Raw genomic sequence first — 18,402 nt, 5'->3', positions numbered from 1 at the left:
CGGCCAAACATAGTTTCCAAAGCATTTTTAATTCAAAATGCCTTTACATAAATGACAAACACAATAAATAAAGTTTGATACATTGATGAATATCAATAAACCAGAAATAATATAAGTGGAAAATAACAGGACAATATCTTTAAACTTAAATTAACCAAACAGGATAAGTTTTTCAGTGCATGAACATAAAAAAAAAACAGGTCATTGTAGACTGATTTTGTTTCCTTCCTCATACAGATCAGTACATTACTTTGGTCACAAACAAAAACTTTGATGCATTAAAGGGAAGGTTCCAGATTTTGTAAGGTCGTCTCAATGAAAACCAAACATATTTGTTCATTGTGCGCTGCAAGTTTTGAAAAGTTGCCAGCAACCTCATATTAGCATTTGCTTACTCTGCCTGTTTGAGCACGTTTTCGTAATGTTACATGCAATTACAATCAAGAAGCCCACCCTTAAAATGCACATATTAGAAATTAGGACACCGTGCTGATAAGAGGACCCTTCAGAATCAAATATTCCCTTTCAGACTGTTAACAGGGATTCAGTCACTGGGGTTACGCTTTGTGCAAAATGCTGATGGAAAGATTCAAACAATTAGCAGTACATGAGTTCATGATGTCCATTCAAGTATTTCATCACACCTACGTTTTTGCGTAAAAACTTATAGTTCTCTGAAACTGTAATTGTAAACTACGGCTAATCAAGAGAAACAGGCACAAAACAATTCTGTTTGTTTCAAAACATGCGTTGATGTCAGGGGAAGATTACTTTTTTTTTTTTTCCTCTGCATGCTTATCTGAGGATTTGGTAAATGAAGATGTCTAAAGCCAGTCTATTCACAATCAAGTGCTGAATAAGCTGCTAGGATAAAGCTACGTTCTTGTGTCGCTTCCTTCTTAAAGAACAACTGTCAGTGCGATCCCAGCGTATACAACGGAGTGCCTTTAAACCATGGAATACCCTCCAGTTCAAGTTTTCATATTCAGCTGTCCCAAGTTCAGCATTTCTGTTCAAGTCATACAAAAACACACAGCAAGACCCCGAAACAGAGATAAATGGAATATTGTAAGTCAACTAAAAACCCTCTACGATGTTTAACTGTTTGTGTGCGTGTATGTGTTCTGTATATGTGCGTGCAATGTAAATGATATGTGGGTCTACACTCATGGTACATGGTGTGGCTTTACTTGTTCTTCTCTTCCAGTCCACTCTCTGCTCTCAGGGCCTGGCTGCTGGCCGAGATGAAGCTAATCCAGTGTTTGAGGTCCTCGGGGAACTCGGGGCACTCGATCTGCACGCAAACAACAAAATAAGCAGAGCGCCAAAACACAGTAAAGCCACAGTCTAGAGATGAAACGATCCGTCTATTGACAGACAATTAACTGGCAACAATTTTGATAGTCAATGAAGGTTTTTTTTTTTCTTGTTTAAAGAAAAAACACAGGATATTTCCAGGTTTCCAGTATGTGAGGATTCAATGCTTTTCTTTGTCTTGTGTAATAGAAAACTGAACATCTTTGGATTTTGGACTGTTGGTCAAACATTAAGTAACATTTAAAGTAACATCACCTTGGGCTTAATGAAGCTGTGAATGACATTTTTCACCACTTCTTAAACTGAACAGTAACAATAAAGTAAAAAAATAATTGGCATCTATTTTAATGGATTATTACTTTGTCGTTTCGCAAACAAAAAGAAAAAATATATTGCCAGAACTTTGAAGATGTGCTGCTTTTACTCGTCTTATTAAATAGTAAACAGAACACTTTTATGTTTTTAAGTGTGATTTGGGAAAACAATCAATTTGACATCATCATATTGGGCTTTAAAAAAACTGTAAAGAGCATTTTTCAGTTTTAATGATCAGCAGCAATAATGAAAACAATCATCAGCTGTAACTCTACCAACGTCTTCCCAACACTTTCCTCGATCTATTCCTCACCTTCCTTTTGCAGACAAACTCGAGGATGCTCTCTGGGCTGCAGCGCACCACATTCTGCCTGCAGAGCATCACCGCAGACACAAAACCATCTTTCTTGGACACGAAGCGTTGCTCCAAGTAAAACGCCTTCTCGTCCCATCCCACTACTTTGGTCCGAATCTCAAAAGCCTCACGGAAGGCCAGGGAGCGTCGGTACCGGATGGTGGAGGCCCCCACCACCATTTTGGCCCCAAGTTTGCGTGAGGCCATGAACAGCCCATTTCGCATGTAATGGTGGAAGCGGGCAAAGTCACACTCCCTTAGATATCGGGAGTTGTTCATGTGGCCCATGTAGTCCAGATCATGGGGAAGGACCATGCCATCAATGGTTTGCTCAGCTAGAATGTCCAATATTCGGGGCTGGAACCACGCCTGGATGAACACCTGGGCCCCGCGTAGGAAGTACCATACATCCAGACTGCAGAAGAGCAGGAGGAGGGCACCCAGCACCAGCAGCAACATCTCTCTGCAACAACAGTCCAAATATTCATGACAAGGACCAAAACTCGTACATCTCAAAGCAAATTATATTCTGCACATTACCACAGCATTTTTAAGTGACTTAAACAGCCGATTTATGACACACTAGAACAATTTCCTTTAAGAAATGCTGTGTGTGTTTTCTAAATTCATGACCACACAGATTATTTTACCGAATGCTCCTTTGACCTCATCAATGTCAGCGCAAGTGGTTAGAAAAGCAGGAGGTTAGTGCTTCAATCACTCGTTGACATAATATTAAAGCTAAAAAAATACGGAAGCAACACATTCTCACCATCAGCCACTTCAACCTTGAGAGGACCAGGAAGCTAAATCTGCTGCATTCAAATGAACGCGGCGCAACCTGCTGACAGCCAAATCTGTTAGCTTAGCTGCTAGCTACCGGCAGTTAGTGGCCTTGGCAGAATAAAGACTTAACTCTTGATGAGTGAAGAAGCTATCCAGAAGTTTCCTCAATGTAGAAATTTAAATAACAGCCGCAGACACGGTAGAAGTGTCTTTTTCTGGCTGTAAAACTTACTGCGCGTCCAGAAGAGAGTGCGACCATGGGCTGCGATGTAACTTGCAGAAACCGGTAGAATGAATGAACAGGACTTCCGGGTGTGACGACACGTTATTCTTCTTTGGGGTTTAACGGCACCTGGAATCCTCCGCGTGCTATTACTGCCACCTTCTGGAGTTAGTTAACTCATACAGTCCGTGTTACTTCATCTCGTTTATTTCGTCTTCTATTCCTCACAATTTCCACTCTATTTTGAATTTAATGTAATTTTTCACCTTTATCTACTGACCCCGGTGATGACTCTGCCCCTCCCTCTCAATCAAGATATGAAGGTCCATTTACTGTCATTTTACAACACAGGCTTGCATGAAGATTCTTATCTTTATGGCTGGCTTACGCAGCATATTTGTCTTATTGATACAGTGTGTGTCTAATTTGTATTTTCTTTTGCTATGTTAATGAAGACCCTGGGCAGACTTGCAACCCCTTTGTGAAAACTGCTGGGGAACCATTAAAGAATAAAGAATGTCATCGAAATTGTAGCACCTACAAAGACTGAGTCTGTGTTTGGTTTGATCTGTTCTGCCCACTCTAAAGCTATAAAATGGCCTTCAACTCAACAGTAAACAGACTTAGGAAAATCTGATGTTCGTTTGCATACGTCACCTCTGTGGCTGGGACTGTTAATGGATCCGTGCATATTTCCATTCTTTAAAACTTAGAACTCACTGACTAAATCTGCATGTTTATTTCTTGCCTTAATGTGGTTCCAAGTCTGTGTAGCACCTTTTTGTCTCCTCCACTCAAATTCATCTGTAGGTACTTTTTTGTTTGTACTTCCTGATCAACTCAATTCCCACACTGGCAAAATATACATGAAGCTGAATTCAAGAAAACCCAAGTTTAAAATACAATTGTAATGTTCGTTATCAGTTTCCATCCTATTAATATGTAAAAGATTTATGTGTGTACCTTAATTAAAAAATAATTTAAGAGCTCAGCCAGAAGTCGCTTCACTCTGCCACCAGCAACTGGTTTCAATTGAACATCACTTTGCTAAAGCAACCCAGACTATTATTTTTACTCAGGCATCTTTAATCTGCTGTGCTGCTCATGTAACACTACAGCTAACTGTGAATTTGCCGTCGGGCTGCTGTAACAGTCATGTGTTTTGTTTCTCTTGTGGAATCTGTTAAACAGATAAATTACTGTGTCCTTAACGTCGCTCTCTGAGGTGATGGTTTCTGCCTGGAGACAATACAACGTGTTGAACATGACATGATACTTAATCCAGTTTTCATCTACTTCACACCTTTGGTCAAAGTCTCATCTGTTCTATTGCATCTTTTACTGATTTTATTGGATTTCTTGTCTTTACTGCTGCTGTTTTCACAGTTTAACATTTGCTTACAATGAAAACCTCAAACTAAACTCAGCACAGCGGTGTGTTTGTACACATAGTGAGGGCATATAGTGCGTCAACAGGACTTGAAAACTGATTGTTTTATTGCTGCAACAAAACAAGATGATACATTTTGTAGATTCACATTACTTTCCTATTGCTGAATAAGTAGTCGGTTTTGTCGGCCTGGCAAAACAATGCAGTGTGTTAGTGCTTCCAGTGTTGGCATAGGTAAGTAATGGAGTCTTCAGAAGTGTAGGCACAAGTGTCTTTAAGTCAAGTAACTGCAGACAGAGGACAAATCTCTCTCTTACAGTCTCTCTTACAGGGCGTTTGAATCCTGAGCTGATAAATTAGGCGTACAAAAAGTCTTAACAGCTGCCCATAAAATGTCTTATTTGTTCTTCTCGTCCAGACCACTCTCGGCCCTGAGGCTCTGGCTGCTGGTGGAGATGAAGTTCACCCAGTGCTGAAGGTCCTCTGGAAACTCAGGGCACTCCACCTGCAAGGAGCAAACCATAAACTCAATGTCCATCAATCATCAAAAGGCCTTTTTTTCATTAAAATCCAGAGTAAAATGCGCATGTGTGTCAAAACATCCGTCCCTTACCTTCCGCTTGCACAGGTGCTGCATGACCTTGTCCGGGCTACAGCGTACGACATTCTGCTTGCAGTACATGATAGCACACACCAACCCATCTTTTGTTGACACAAATCTCTGCTCAAGGTAAAAGGCTTTGTCATCCCAAGAGACGATGCGAGTCCGCAGCTCGTACCCCTCACCGATACACAGAGCCCTGCGGTAACGGATGGTGGTGGCTCCCACTACCATTGAAGCCCTGAGCGCCCGCATTGCCTTGAACACACCGTTACGCGTGTAGAGAGAGAAGCGGGCGAAGTCGCACTCCCGGAGGTAACGAGCATTGTTCATGTGACACATGTCGATGTCATGGGGAGTGACCCGGCCTGTAAGGGTCTGCTCTGCGGTGATGTCCCAGACTGGAGGCTGGAACCAGGCCCGGAGAACCGTGACAGCTGCCCGCAAGAAGTACCACACATCCAGGCTGCAGAAGAGAGCCAGCAAGGCTGCGAGCAGCCACAGTACCCACCACATCTCTCTGAGGAGGGGACAGACACACAGAGAGCGAAGGCAGCGGGGTTACTGAGATGTGAAGATATGATTAAAGAAGGTAAGCTGTGTGGCTTATAACGGTGGGACAAAAAGCCAGTTTGACTCAAGTTATTTAACAAATTATTTTTCTGCTTGTTCTCATCAAATACCTTTCATGAAAGAAGTGACAAAATAAAACTTTAAATTGAAGATTTCTACAGCAGACAGGCATTTCTGTGCCTCTTTGTAGTCACCAACACCTGCAGTATGCTGTTATGTGTGTTAACATGAATGGGTTTAATCCTGGTGTGTTCCCCCTTCATGTGGAGGTGATTCTCCATCATTCATGTCAGTGTTTCCTCTATTCAGGACACCTGTGAGCTGATCGACGAGCAGGTGGAAACAGGTTCTGCAGGAAAAGCAGGTTACCTCTGCAACAACTCTACGGCCCAACTTTAAAAGTGCTGAATTAGCTAGTTGAGATTAAATGAAAATATGATCGAATTGCACCTTTGGCTAATGTGAAGCTAACTCTGCTAACACCGCCACATGAAGTCCAAACATTACCATAAAGACATGGAAATCGGTGCGGTTACTCAGAACTAATGAACAATGAATTAGCACGTTTAGTCTGGTTAGCACAGCAGTCCTGAGAGCATGTTTTGCCAGAGATGCAATTCACAAAAATTGAAAATAACGTCTTAACATTTTGAGATTTGAAATTTAAGCTAACGTTACCATTAACGCTGGCGGGTGCGAGGTAAAACTCACTAACTTTACCTGTTGAGGTAAATGAGTTAGTATCCAGTTTTCAGACCGTCTTTATGGCGAACGTCAGCAAACAGATAAAGTTCAGATACCGACTATTTAAACTTCACTAACGCTCACCTGTTGTCCTGGTCGCACTGAGATTCACCGAGCAGACTTCACGCCGTCCATTCACTCGACTCGACAACAGTCAAGCTGGAAGTTTAACCGCACGTTGAAAACACTTCCGGCCTTCAAAACAGCCTTCAAAATGAAACTATTACTGACAAAGAAGTTCTCGACGGTCATTCAGAAAGAAAGCATACGGACACAAAATGATATATCTTTTAATGAATCCGTTCTTAATGCTTTACAATTAGTCTTTAATGTCTCATGCTTGCCCACAATGCATTCATATTTTTTCCCGAGCTTTAGTAAACTTCATTCGAAGACAAGAGCAAGAGTGATTCACTTCCTGCTCAGGAAACGTAGACGTGACGTCGATAAAATGGGCGGCGATGATTGGTCATATTGCACGGAGGTAGTCAACAACAACAGCAATAATAATATTAATAGAAAGTTGTACCTCATTGAAAAAGCTACTGACTTTTTCTGCACTAACTACTTCTACTTTTCATACTTTAAGAACACTTTGGTGGTTATACTACTTTGAGTTGAGTGACATTTCAGTGGGGGACTTGTAAGCATTACTTTTATTATTTATTTTATTATTTTATTTTACTTATTACTTACTCTTTTACTTCAGTAAAAGATGAGAATACCTCCTCCACCACCGGTGAACTGTCATCTGTCCCATTTAAAAAGAATCATTAATGTCAAAGCTTTTAACTTCACTATGTTTTTTTTTGTTAATTACCAGCCAGGACATCCGTTTTTACAATAACCTTTATTATTGTCACATAAAACCACGTATCCACCCACACAATTTCCATTTTCAGTCTACAAACTTTACAAACTGTAACACACACATTGAAATTGTGTATTGTATGGAACATTTTAATTTCTTTACAATGCTAAGAGATACAAAACTATTTAAAGTCGACAACAATTCTTGCTGTGATTGAGAAAATATTGGGCTTTAAAAGTCTTCAAAGATTTCCAAAGATGTGAGTTGCTTCCTTCACATGGAAAGATCAGGACCTGCATAAAAATCCCACTGATTTTATGATTATACATCAGCTTTACCATGGATGACTTAACAATGGATTTCTGCACCTTTGAAAGTGAAGAAAGCGTAAACGCTGCATCCATCACTCAGTACCTCTTATGCTCATCCTTCACTCTTCTATCACCAGTAAGACAAATGCAATGAACTCTGAATCGTTATTATTCTACTACAAGAAAGTAAAAATGACGTGAGATAGTGAAATAGTGAATAAGGACATTTGATAGCATGGAAATAAAAGTTCTTTTCTTCCTATCAAGTAGAAGAAGTAGTCATGGAGAAAACCGAAACTTCACTTGTTCATTCAGTAAAAAACAAACAAACACTGGCTTCAGTATGATCTTTAGGCAGCTCAAACATGTGTAATCTTCAGAAATTCTAAGAAGGACAACAGACCCAAACTTTGAAAGCCATTTTATGACAGTTATGTCACCAGTATGAACAGCATTTAGCCAACCTTCCCTCAAAAAGCTGAATTTCCATGAAAGTGGCGCATCTAATTTGCTTCAACTCGAAAGCTGTTCGGATTCATTTAACTTAATCTGACGAGAACGCTGATCCATCACCATTCTCTTCATGTCCTGGTCTGCTGTGATGTCGCTCATGCTGAGTTCGTGTCCCGGGCCGGCCAGCGGTTCATACTGGTGCCTGAGAAAGAGCGTACGGTCAGCTGGGAAAATACACGTTCGAGTTTTCTGAGGGCGATTAGGGCTTTTCAGACTCCCCTGATGCATCCAACAGGGAATTTCCCTGGGACCAAACAGTAAAACAAAGCAAACGACGGAGTTTTGAGTTGTTCCTAAACAGGTGTCAGTCATTTCGGCAGCCATACCGCTGACTCATTCTTACTGCCCACAGCAGTAAATGCACTCACTGCTTCAGGTGTTCCTCGATGGCCTTGCGCTCATACACGGTGCCGTATACCGTTCTCACAGGATCAATAAACATCTTCTTGGTGAGCGGACAGAGCAGGTGTTGGGGTATAAACTGTGGCACGGGATCCACCAATTTCTTTTAATCAAATAACACAGAAAACAAACATTATGTTAATGTGAAGCACCAAACATGCACGACAAAAAAGGTGACATCCACCCCTTCTTTGCATATATAACAGCACATTTACTTTCTCCATGTCGTCCAGTGAGTTTCCTGCTGTTTCCTCTGTATGTCTCTCGGCTTCCCGCTCATACGCCTCACGGCTCGTCAGGAACTCCTCGGCCAGAATGCTTCCAAAGAAAAAAATGAAATATGCCGAGTCACACAGGTGATATTTTTCAATGGACGTGTATTACTCACAATGTGTGGACAAGGCAGGTAGTGATTATGGTTAGGTTCAGTTTTCAGGAAAGGAATGTAGGACTAAAGTGATGTAATGTCTCCAAAAGTGATGAAAACCTAATATGTGTGCGTGTGTGTGTGTGTGTCACCTGTCCAGTGGGTCGTCAGGCTCAGGGATGATGAGCAGTCCATACACAGCCTCTAGGATCTCTCTCATGGTGATGTGGGCGTTGTAGTTGCGGTCAAATATGTTGTGGCAGATGCGTCCCACACTGTTGACGTTGCAGTGGTACACCTGTCGTCATGTTAGGAGCAACAACGTGACGTCTCTGACATAACGCTGTTAGTAATGCATACTTTTGCAAATACAATGTGTGTGTGTCTCTTCATATTATGCAAAAAAAACAAAAAACAAAAAACAGGCTTTCAGTTGTTTGTATTCTGGCAGGATACTCGTGTGACAAAGCGGATGAGTGGAGGCTTCACTGGGTAGTCGGGCCCAAACTGGCAGTACAGCTCAAACACTCCTTTTTCATACGGTGTGTTGGGCGGACCCTCCATGAGAATCTTCCAGAAGGCTGAAAAGATTAGAACAAATCAGAAACCTTTAAGCAATGGCAGCGACCACTTCATGACGTCCAGGTGTATCAAAATGTGCCTTTGCTGACCAGGCACTCTAAAAAGTCAATATAGTTTCTTGTCAACACATTTGACCCAATGAAATAACCTACTGAGACAAATGTCCAAAAAACAACTGACATTAAGCAGCGACAGACAGAAAAACAACACGAACAAGCATTAGACCAAAACATGAGAACGTGCCACTTACTGAAGTCTGGCTCTGATGGGAAGACTCTGATGAAGGGATGAGGGTCACAATGCAGGCTCCTCAGCTCCTCCAGGATCCGTTTGTCCTTCTCCAGAAACGTCCCCTTTAACTTCTTCTTCAGAGTGCTACGTAGAAATATTAGTAATGGAAATAAATGACATGCAAACACTTTAAGAAAGTGAATATGATCCAAAAACACGATTATGACCGTGTGACTCATTGGGCTAAGAGGCGAGCCACCTCTCGTTTGACCAATGAGATTGATTTCAGTCGACTAAAGTTTCAAAATGACTTTCTTCTATCACTCACCTCTCTGTCACTGTCACTTTGCTGTTTATCTGACTTGGCAGGGACGTCTCTGGATATTCATCGTACCCATGAGTAGCAAAGATGCTGGACAACATATGCTACAAAAAGACAGCGACGAATGAACGAGCAAATCAAGACGATGTGCAAAGTTGATGCTTTTCATTGACGTATCACTTCTGAAAGAATGACATGCAGAAACTGACCTCAGTGATGGACGACGGGTCAAGTTTCTCCTTGAGCGTCCTCTCCTCCAAAGACAGGACGGTCTCAATCTCAAAGAGCTTCAGACCCTCTTTGGCTGTCTGTGGTTTGAAACAGCAGCCACCTGGAGGCAATATGGACGTAACGAGAGTGAACAAAGCACAATCAAAGTAGCTGCGTTGCCAGAGAGCATTTGCAGAATGTTTGAAGGCTGTTTGATGCATGATTTAATCAATATATCACAGGGAAGCCATCTTTCAAAGACGCCACACCTGTTGCATTGCTGATTCCATGCAGCATGCTGTTCTCCACATTTCCAAGAAGGATCGAGTCCACAATGATGTTAGCTTTTAGCAGCCTGGCTGTTACAGCAACTGGCTCTATGGAGGATCTATGGGAAGAATTCACATTGTGACGTCAGCTCACTTAATATCACGCTTTAAACAAGGTACCGTAACTGATTTAGAACACAGAAAGACGTTTACCCAGAATCATTTCCGTCAGTGAGACACATGATGCGAAGTCTACAGTCTGGAAACCTCGCCTTCACCTTTTCCAGCTCGGACGCTCCACGTCGCAGGGCGTCGTACAGCAGAGTGCACCCGCTCGCCTCCAGGTTACGAATGTGTTCCTGCAAACGCAAAACAAAAAGAGGTACATTACTGCATTACATCCAGGTGCAGATTTTACTGAAATAAAAGAGAGACGGGACAGATCTCACAGGTCCAAACTTACCTTGAACTTTTCCAGATTTTCAGTGAACGTGTGGAGGGTTTTCACCATGGAGTCGAACTTCACGAGGCCAATGACGTGATGAAAATCGTAAGCCATGCTCCTTGTTGCAAAGTTGTCAAAGAGCTCTTTCACCACATTGATTTTCTTTATTTCCGCATTTCCATAGCACTGTTCTTCCATGGAGGAGCTTGTATCTATGAGCACCTGATGGAAATTCAAGTCAAGAATAATCATTCTCTGAGTTTTCCTGGACGCTAATTTGGTATGAACTTGTTTACATCTGGTTATGATGCGGAATGCATGAACTGATCACATGTTACCAGTATGGCTTCTTTTGGACTCCTGGTTGTGACAAATGTTCGGTCATCTCTATGGTCACCAGTCCTGTGTTAAATGTAAAAAAACGTAACAATGATCAAAATGGTTCATGCAGCACATAAATGAAAATACATCAGCTGCAGCACTGAGAATAAATGCAGATGTTTGGAGAACAGATGTCAATCCAGCACATACCTGGCTGCCAACAGATTCACATCCACTGATTTTTGTTTGCCATCCAAACAATCGTGCACTTTGATCATATCAGGGGATCCTTTTTCTTTGTGCAAACACATACCAAGGTTGTCTGACAGAAAAAAAAAAAAAAATTAATTAATTAGCAAGCTTCCTAAATACAAGATAATAAGTATCAGAGGCAATATAGAAACCAGTGGGAACCAACTTCACATTCTGGACACATTAAAGTGCAAGAAAGAAGAAATAAGAGTCCAGTAGGAAAAGTCATCTGTGACAAATGTGATGAAACTCCTGTAGCCGTCCTGGTGGTGGCAGTACTCACATCTTTCACTTAAATGAAAGTACCAATACACCAATGTAAAGATACTACATTGGAAGAAAAATCCCTGCATTTAAAATTGTACTTTTGTAAAAGTGCAGAAGTATTACCAGCAAAAATGTACTTAAAGTATCCAAAGTCACCTTCACTGAGCAGAACGAGGCGTCCCTCACACTGTCCGAGCTCCTTCAAATGTAGAGGTGGGGTCACGTTGAGGTATCGATAGGAGGGAGATTTCAATCCTTCCACCATACTTCCAAAAGTCTTCTCCAGGTTTATCTGAAAGCTGCCATTTCATTGTACAGGTTAGTAAAAAAAAACAAAAAAAAAAACAAGGTTTCAGTCAAAATCAAGACCTTGGTTGGATGGAACAGGTAACATTTTGTCAGACTGACAGTAAAACTTGAACGATACACACTTCTGACCAGTGGTCTTGTCATGATGAATCCAAAGAGGATAAGTTCTGATGGATGGAGGCAGACTGAGCAGGATTTTCTCAATGTCGTTTGCTCTCTTTAATGATGTCTGTCGCAAAACCTCTTCGGTGCAATTTGGAATTTTCTCTCCATCTGAACAAAAGGATAGAAAATGAAGTGAAGCTGATGGTAATACATCATTCAATAATATCTATCTATATCTATCTGTGCTAATATATGCTCACATTACCATTACATCTTGTGCAATTCTTGATTTGTTGTATATTTTTTCGACCGTGCAATCGTACAAACACTGTATTTATTATCCATATCGGCGGCAGTATTTGTATAAACTCAACATACTGTGCATATACATAGTTGATCTTTTATTCTTTATCCTGTATCCTCCTTTTCTTCACCCTTCTATGCCACAGTTTTTGCTTTTTAATACTTTGCTGGCTGTAACGACTTAATTTCCCCGGCGTGGGAAAATCAATAATCTTCTTAAATATCTTCTACACAAGCTGCTCTGAATAAAAGTAAAAAAGGGGAGCAGATCAGTAAACAATGAGGCTGCTATCTGCACTTTCTTCTGTCTACTACGATGTGTTTCCTCTAGAAAAGTTAAATGACCCGTCCATGTTTTAGTTTCACCTTTGATTTTCTGGAGAACGTACGCTCGCTCAAAGGCACCAGGCACTCCAGGCACTCTGACCGGTTCACAGAAACGGCTGCCGTCTTCAGACGTAAGAGTAATGGGTGCGTAGCTCTCGTGGTCCGATGTCTGTTTCTATCAAAATAAGGCAGAGTGGAACAGGTCCTTATGGAAGTGGTCCACCACTGAAGTTACCTTAATGCATTTGTAAATACATTCAAGTCACGCATCACATATTAACTCAAATTAAAGGCAACTTCCACAAAAGTGATATTAATATCCACAAAAACTGCTGGATGTTAGGCATCTCAATACCACCATACCTTTGCCTCTGATACGAGGTGGGCCCAGCAGTACAGTGAATTCTCAAAGACGTCCAGGTCCTCAATGAGTTTCTCCCCTCGCTGTGTTCCACGTTGAGGCAAAAGCTCTCTGAAGAGTACGTACAAGCCTTCAACGACTGCAATCTACAATAGAAACAAGCACCTCTGTAAGTATACATCCCCGCGGAAAAGCTCAGGCCACTCAAATTACAGGACGACATCTTCCAGGAACAACGCAGGTCATGATATCTGCTGCTGTGACCGACGCTATGAAGGTCACCTGAATTTTGTCTGTAGTACAGAAGCAGCGAAACACAGCATTTGAAAAAAATATCCTTGTTGTTAAGTTAAAAAAAATTACATTATGTGCACTGATGCTTCTGTCTGCCTGAAGTATTTTTGTTCAGTTGTTATCAGGATAATCTACTGAGCTTGTTGTGGAGTTTTTCTACCTTCAGCAGAAAATTGCACCTGCTCATTATCCAGAATAACTGTGACACTTCTCTGGGAAGAGCAAGCTTTCATATACTTCTAATCTTAATATGAACACCTACTTCAAACAGCACAATGCAAAAGGTATTAAAGGCAGAAGCGCAGCAGCTCATGCTGTTTACCTTCTGATTCCTGGTTAATATTTCATTCCTGCACAGTAATTGATGCAAACTTTGGGCGAGGGGGTGACATCCGGTCAGTTCTCTTATGTAGGAAATCAGTGTCTTCAGTTGGTCTCTTAGGTAATGTTGTTTCTAGAAGAAAAAAAATAAAATAAAATGTAAGATCTGCTGCATAATACAGTCCAGTGGGCTCATGTGTAGGAAGTTCTAGGGTTCAGAAGCTGTAGTGCCAAAGGAAAGGCTGTCTGATGGCCAGAAAAAGCACTAATAATCTAAATATTGTGTTCACTTAAAAATGTTATTAAATATCAAATATTAGCTGCTTTTCATGAGTGACTCATCAACTGTGTGTCTGCACCGTGTGTGTGTGTGATGGTGGTTGTAATGTTATTTCATGGATGAAGAGGAGTGCCATAAAATAAAGCACGGCACTGATAACGTCTCATGCAATAAAACTTACAACAGCATAAAGTGAAGACAAGAACACACTGATTCCCATCTGGGTTTGCTGGACTGAAGGCGCAACATCGTTAATGAAAAACGTGTCACTGTGCGGAGTCTCATCGGAAAACGTGGACAGAGAGAAGGAAACTGTTGACCCCTCAGAGATTCCATAACTTCGCAGTGTGTCACCAACACATTGTGGACCTCTGCAAACATAATGAGCACAGGAGAGAACAGACGCACTGTGTGAGAAAAGAAATCTGCATCAACAGGCCAAAATCAATGCCAGGGACGATAATTCTGAATTACCTGTAATAAAGGACGTGTGCTGGGATCCCACTTTCGTTTGCCAGCTTGAGTCTCAGGCTGGTTATGGTGTCACTTTCCAAATTCACCATCACTTCAAAGTCTCCCTGTGTGGAGGACGTAGATAAAAATGTACATTAAGCGCTTTCTGTTTGCTCCAATTTAACTTCTAAAATGTTCTGGAAGATCAGAAAATGTTAAAGATTTATCAGAACGGTGCGTCCAGTCAATCATCCGCAATATTAAAATGCATAAACATATCAGAGCTTCCTGCATTTAGAAGAACGATCAGATCATCAACCCACATATTTGGAGAACTTAGATGTCTTGTGAACACAAAAATGGATGAATATTCAACTTAAAATACAATAACATCCATTTATCAGTTGTATCATGACCAATAACTAAGACGCACCCTGAGCATGATGTGGCATCGAACCATGTCGTCTCCGCAGGTCTCACCAAGCTCTCGCTTTGGTACCTGAGGGGCCTGTTTCAGGTTTTCCTTTGGTGTGAAGATGGCATAAATCACATCTCCACTCTGAATATGTCTGTCATTCAAAGACCCTGCGAGAAGAGACAACAGCTGTTTCAAATTTAGACATCCAGCAGTTAGGAAGCAACATTATTGTTCATTTGGAGTTGTGCTTCTGGCCGCCTGATGAAAGCAGCTAAAATATTCACTCTCTTTTCAGCTCTGTTTTTGGTCTCCACAGACCCCCGAAGCATGTATTTGCCTCTTTAGCTGCTGTAGTATCTCATGAGAGGACACTGGACTCTGGAGGCGGCGAGGGACAAAGCCGCTGTGCCGCTCAGACCTTTGTAAGATCCGCCATGACGCAACAAACAAAACAAAATCATCTTTGCAATATAAAACTGAACATCTGGTGCAGTTGACTGTGAAAGGCGCCCAGGTCTGCTCACATGTGTTGAAGAAGGGATCGTCTGTCAGCGGCATCCCATCGATTGTGTAGAGACAAACTCCTTTGGAATTGCCAACACTTTCAATGTGTCCGATCCGTAACATCAGGTCCTCCACTGTGTTTTGGGCTGGATCCATATCTGTGCGTTCAATAGAACCTCTGTGAAGGTGTTCGGGTGTATGTGCACGTCTGCTTACACACTGTGACACAATCATCACATCTTATTTCTAAAAAACAAAGTATGATCAGTAAGTCAGTGGAGATGTGCTCCTCTTACCTTTAATAATTTTTGGTTGGGGACATTTCGGGTATGTGTAATGCAGAAGGAACGTCTCCAGTGATTTCTGCACAGGCGTCACAGTCTGAACTCGGCGATCTGGAGCTCTGAGTCTTTGAATGAAGTTTTTCATGGCTGAGAAACGATTCTTCTCCACATGACTTAAACCTGGGCGCAAAAGTGGTATTTGAGAAATCAAGCACATACTTTTTTAACTCAAAATGGCGTTTTGATCAACTGAGTTATTGTTATTGTACCACCATCATATTCTATTTTTCTGGTCACCCGGCTCTACGAGCTTTGTATGAAACAGCAAGTGAATTACACACTCAGGTAAAAACACTTTTTACAGCCTTTGGTTGGAGGTCCATCTCACCAATGGTGTTCAGATCTTCATCTGTTATCCCATCCAGGAAATCTCTCTCATCTGTTACACCCAACTGGAAAAACTGGTTGTAGTAAGATTCCAGTCTGAACTGCTCAAGTATGTTGAATATTGCGCCCATCTAAATAAAGACATGAAGACACTTTATTCACTCACAACACCTTCCTGAACACTTACAACAGATGTGAACTGGTACATCAGAAACTGCACAGTCTCGCGAAAAATAGAAAAATGTTATTCTAGTTCTCTGTTTGTCAGTTCAAAGTTCAAGCTGCATATATAAACATATTGACTATAGCCAATGGCATCAAGAGCCAATGCTCATGTTTTATGTGGAAAACGTCTTTGGCCAAGCAATAGATGGTGTTGGGTTCTACAGGTTAGACCTAAGAGACGAAACACAATTACTGCAGTCTGAAGGTTGAAGCTGTGAAGTGGATCGTGAATGTGTATTATCAGTGATGGAAAGAGTACTCGGATATCAAACTGCAGTAAGTAAGCACATGTGATAAAAGTAAATTAAAGAAAAAAAACTTTAGGCTTCAAAATAAACTGCATTAAATGTCAATGTGCACACTTGTGGGACATCAGCAGGCCACGAGCTCTGATGTCCAAACCAACAATAAACACCATTTCTTTAATAAAAAAAAAAAAATAGTATGTTTCTAGTGGTATTTTTGCAGCCTGTGCATTCAACTGATTATCAATTAGACAACAGCCTTCCTCAGAGTAGCATTGCCAGATTTAACCTGAACAGAGGACAAAACTTAAGTATTTAAGTACTGAAGTTCTGAAACCTTCTTCCATCTCCGTCCAAGATAAAACAGTACACCGATACTTCACCACCACCTTCAATACAAAAGCAACTGGAAAGTTAAAAACTGTACAAAACAGAAAACTGAGGGCATAACGCTGTCCCTGCAAGAGCCTGAAGAACACGGCTGCAGTTTACTGACACTGACTTGTTTTGATAGCATGCGTGCAGACAACAACAGAAGCACCTCAGCAAACCCAGCAGGTCACAGCCATTTGCAGAAAAGACACCGATTCCGTTGTGACAATCTAAGCAAATCCAACGCATCAGGAAAAGAAAAAGCAGAGGAGAGCAGTCGTACCTCGTCACGTATCAGAGATCTTATGACTGTCGTTCAGGATCAGTTTCTGTCCTGTGGAGGGTGTGGCCTGTGGAAAACGAAACTGATGAAAACGAAACCGCGCGCAGCACCAATATGAAACATCTGGAAATCTGCTGGTGAGACTGGCCACGGCACATATAAATTGCACGTTTTAGGTGGGTCTTCGGGCCCAAGTGCACAACCATCACAGCACAGGTGAAGCTTTTATCAACCTTTTAATCTTGAATTGGCAGGACCAGGTTAGCAGTAACCAGTACGGTCTCTGGTGTTGTGCAGGGAGTAAAACATCCAGCGGTCACAGGCAGGCAAAGGCTTGGGACGTGCACAATACAAAAAACTCAGTCACCGTAAGAGTTTGGTGTGGCAAACACCAAACACCGGCAAACAATATCCAGGAAAGGTAGTTACCGGGGAACAGGCAGGGTCAGCAATGGGAGAGTCTTGCATGAGAGCAATGACAGTCCTGCAAAGCGTGAGTGTGGCAGCGCAGCTTATATACTGCACTGATTACAATTAGTCTCAGGTGTGTGATCAGGTGAGCAGGCCGGTGGGTGTGGCTGAGGGTAGAGAAGTACGGAGAGCACCAGTGAGCTGATGAGGAAAAAATGGCAGCAGGTAAGAACTGAATATACTGTGACCTGTTCTGGATCTATTTTAGGGGAGTACTGAAATTTGTAAAGATTTGAATGGAAATAAATGTTTTTGGCCTGCATAGCCACACGTTTTAAACACAGCACAATGGAGAGAGAGCAGAGAATTTATGAAGTGCATCAATAATCATTATCATTTTGCTACTTCTTATACACACAAGTGTTTAAATTTAGAGCTTAAATACAGCCAATAATATTGTGTAGAACAGCCTCAGTTCTGCTCCCTCCAGCACATCTTCCTGTTTGTCGGGACTTCTTGAGCCTTTGACTTCAGACAGGTGCCCAAGCAAAAGTTTTCCCAGTTATACAACATAGGTTAAATAAACATACACCTGAAACTAGACCTGTCATTCAGCTGCACAGGTGTCACTCTGTAGGTGTACGTAGACTTTGCTCCCTGACTCCTCTTGTGACTGAACAGCAATTATAACACATTTACTTTGTGGTTTTCATGAAAGCAGGGCTGCGCCGGCTCTTACCTTCTTAGCAGCACACATTTTTCTTTTCTTTTCAAGGATTTATTTTGGCATTTCTGCTTTATTGTGGCAGTGACAGCTGTAGAGAGAGACGGGACGGGGGGTGGGGGGGGCAGCAAAGGGCTGAGTAGCTTCTGGAAGGACTCTGGCTTAAATACATGGCACACACTCAACCGG

At 41.7% G+C, this 18,402-nt stretch overlaps 3 protein-coding genes across 3 annotated transcripts; all 3 read right to left on the bottom strand.

Moving 5' to 3' along the window:
* Positions 1 to 10: 10 nt before the first annotated feature.
* LOC143329763 (protein THEM6-like) lies at positions 11 to 3,077 on the bottom strand. The gene is made up of 3 exons (XM_076745802.1): positions 3,006 to 3,077; positions 1,946 to 2,450; positions 11 to 1,294 (listed from the first exon to the last, which is right to left on the bottom strand). Exons 2-3 carry the CDS (start codon positions 2,444 to 2,446, stop codon positions 1,187 to 1,189), a joined length of 609 nt encoding a protein of 202 aa, XP_076601917.1. The 5' UTR covers positions 2,447 to 2,450; positions 3,006 to 3,077; the 3' UTR covers positions 11 to 1,186.
* Positions 3,078 to 4,475: 1,398 nt separating this feature from the next.
* On the bottom strand, positions 4,476 to 6,465 carry LOC143329543 (protein THEM6-like). The gene is made up of 3 exons (XM_076745511.1): positions 6,389 to 6,465; positions 5,000 to 5,507; positions 4,476 to 4,891 (listed from the first exon to the last, which is right to left on the bottom strand). The coding sequence occupies exons 2-3, from the start codon at positions 5,501 to 5,503 to the stop codon at positions 4,784 to 4,786; spliced, it is 612 nt and encodes a 203-aa protein (XP_076601626.1). The 5' UTR covers positions 5,504 to 5,507; positions 6,389 to 6,465; the 3' UTR covers positions 4,476 to 4,783.
* A 766-nt stretch (positions 6,466 to 7,231) lies between these two features.
* LOC143329517 (uncharacterized) lies at positions 7,232 to 17,203 on the bottom strand. The gene is made up of 25 exons (XM_076745438.1): positions 17,079 to 17,203; positions 15,955 to 16,084; positions 15,579 to 15,746; positions 15,303 to 15,440; positions 14,794 to 14,945; positions 14,382 to 14,485; positions 14,089 to 14,278; positions 13,629 to 13,760; positions 13,015 to 13,158; positions 12,691 to 12,826; positions 12,039 to 12,189; positions 11,764 to 11,906; positions 11,299 to 11,410; positions 11,106 to 11,169; positions 10,786 to 10,989; positions 10,536 to 10,681; positions 10,323 to 10,441; positions 10,053 to 10,174; positions 9,850 to 9,947; positions 9,541 to 9,665; positions 9,165 to 9,289; positions 8,861 to 9,006; positions 8,557 to 8,659; positions 8,308 to 8,444; positions 7,232 to 8,081 (listed from the first exon to the last, which is right to left on the bottom strand). The coding sequence occupies exons 2-25, from the start codon at positions 16,082 to 16,084 to the stop codon at positions 7,940 to 7,942; spliced, it is 3,231 nt and encodes a 1,076-aa protein (XP_076601553.1). The 5' UTR covers positions 17,079 to 17,203; the 3' UTR covers positions 7,232 to 7,939.
* Between the last annotated feature and the right edge of the window lie 1,199 nt (positions 17,204 to 18,402).

Source organism: Chaetodon auriga, chromosome 12 (assembly GCF_051107435.1).
Source record: "Chaetodon auriga isolate fChaAug3 chromosome 12, fChaAug3.hap1, whole genome shotgun sequence".
Taxonomy (NCBI): Eukaryota; Metazoa; Chordata; class Actinopteri; order Chaetodontiformes; family Chaetodontidae; genus Chaetodon; species Chaetodon auriga.
This window is presented reverse-complemented; position numbering and strand designations above follow the sequence as displayed.

Excerpts from the sequence above, each read along its gene's own strand:
- LOC143329763 (XM_076745802.1), bottom strand. The coding sequence starts at position 2,446 with ATGTTGCTGCTGGTGCTGGGTGCCCTCCTCCTGCTCTTCTGCAGTCTG. Across the intron at positions 1,295-1,945 it reads AGTTTGTCTGCAAAAGGAAG|ATCGAGTGCCCCGAGTTCCC; the intron begins GTGAGGAATAGA and ends GTTTGCGTGCAG.
- LOC143329517 (XM_076745438.1), bottom strand. The coding sequence starts at position 16,084 with ATGGGCGCAATATTCAACATACTTGAGCAGTTCAGACTGGAATCTTAC. Across the intron at positions 15,747-15,954 it reads TGAAGATCTGAACACCATTG|GTTTAAGTCATGTGGAGAAG; the intron begins GTGAGATGGACC and ends TTTTGCGCCCAG. Across the intron at positions 10,442-10,535 it reads ACTGACGGAAATGATTCTGG|ATCCTCCATAGAGCCAGTTG; the intron begins GTAAACGTCTTT and ends TTCTTCCCATAG.
- LOC143329543 (XM_076745511.1), bottom strand. The coding sequence starts at position 5,503 with ATGTGGTGGGTACTGTGGCTGCTCGCAGCCTTGCTGGCTCTCTTCTGC. Across the intron at positions 4,892-4,999 it reads AGCACCTGTGCAAGCGGAAG|GTGGAGTGCCCTGAGTTTCC; the intron begins GTAAGGGACGGA and ends TGCTCCTTGCAG.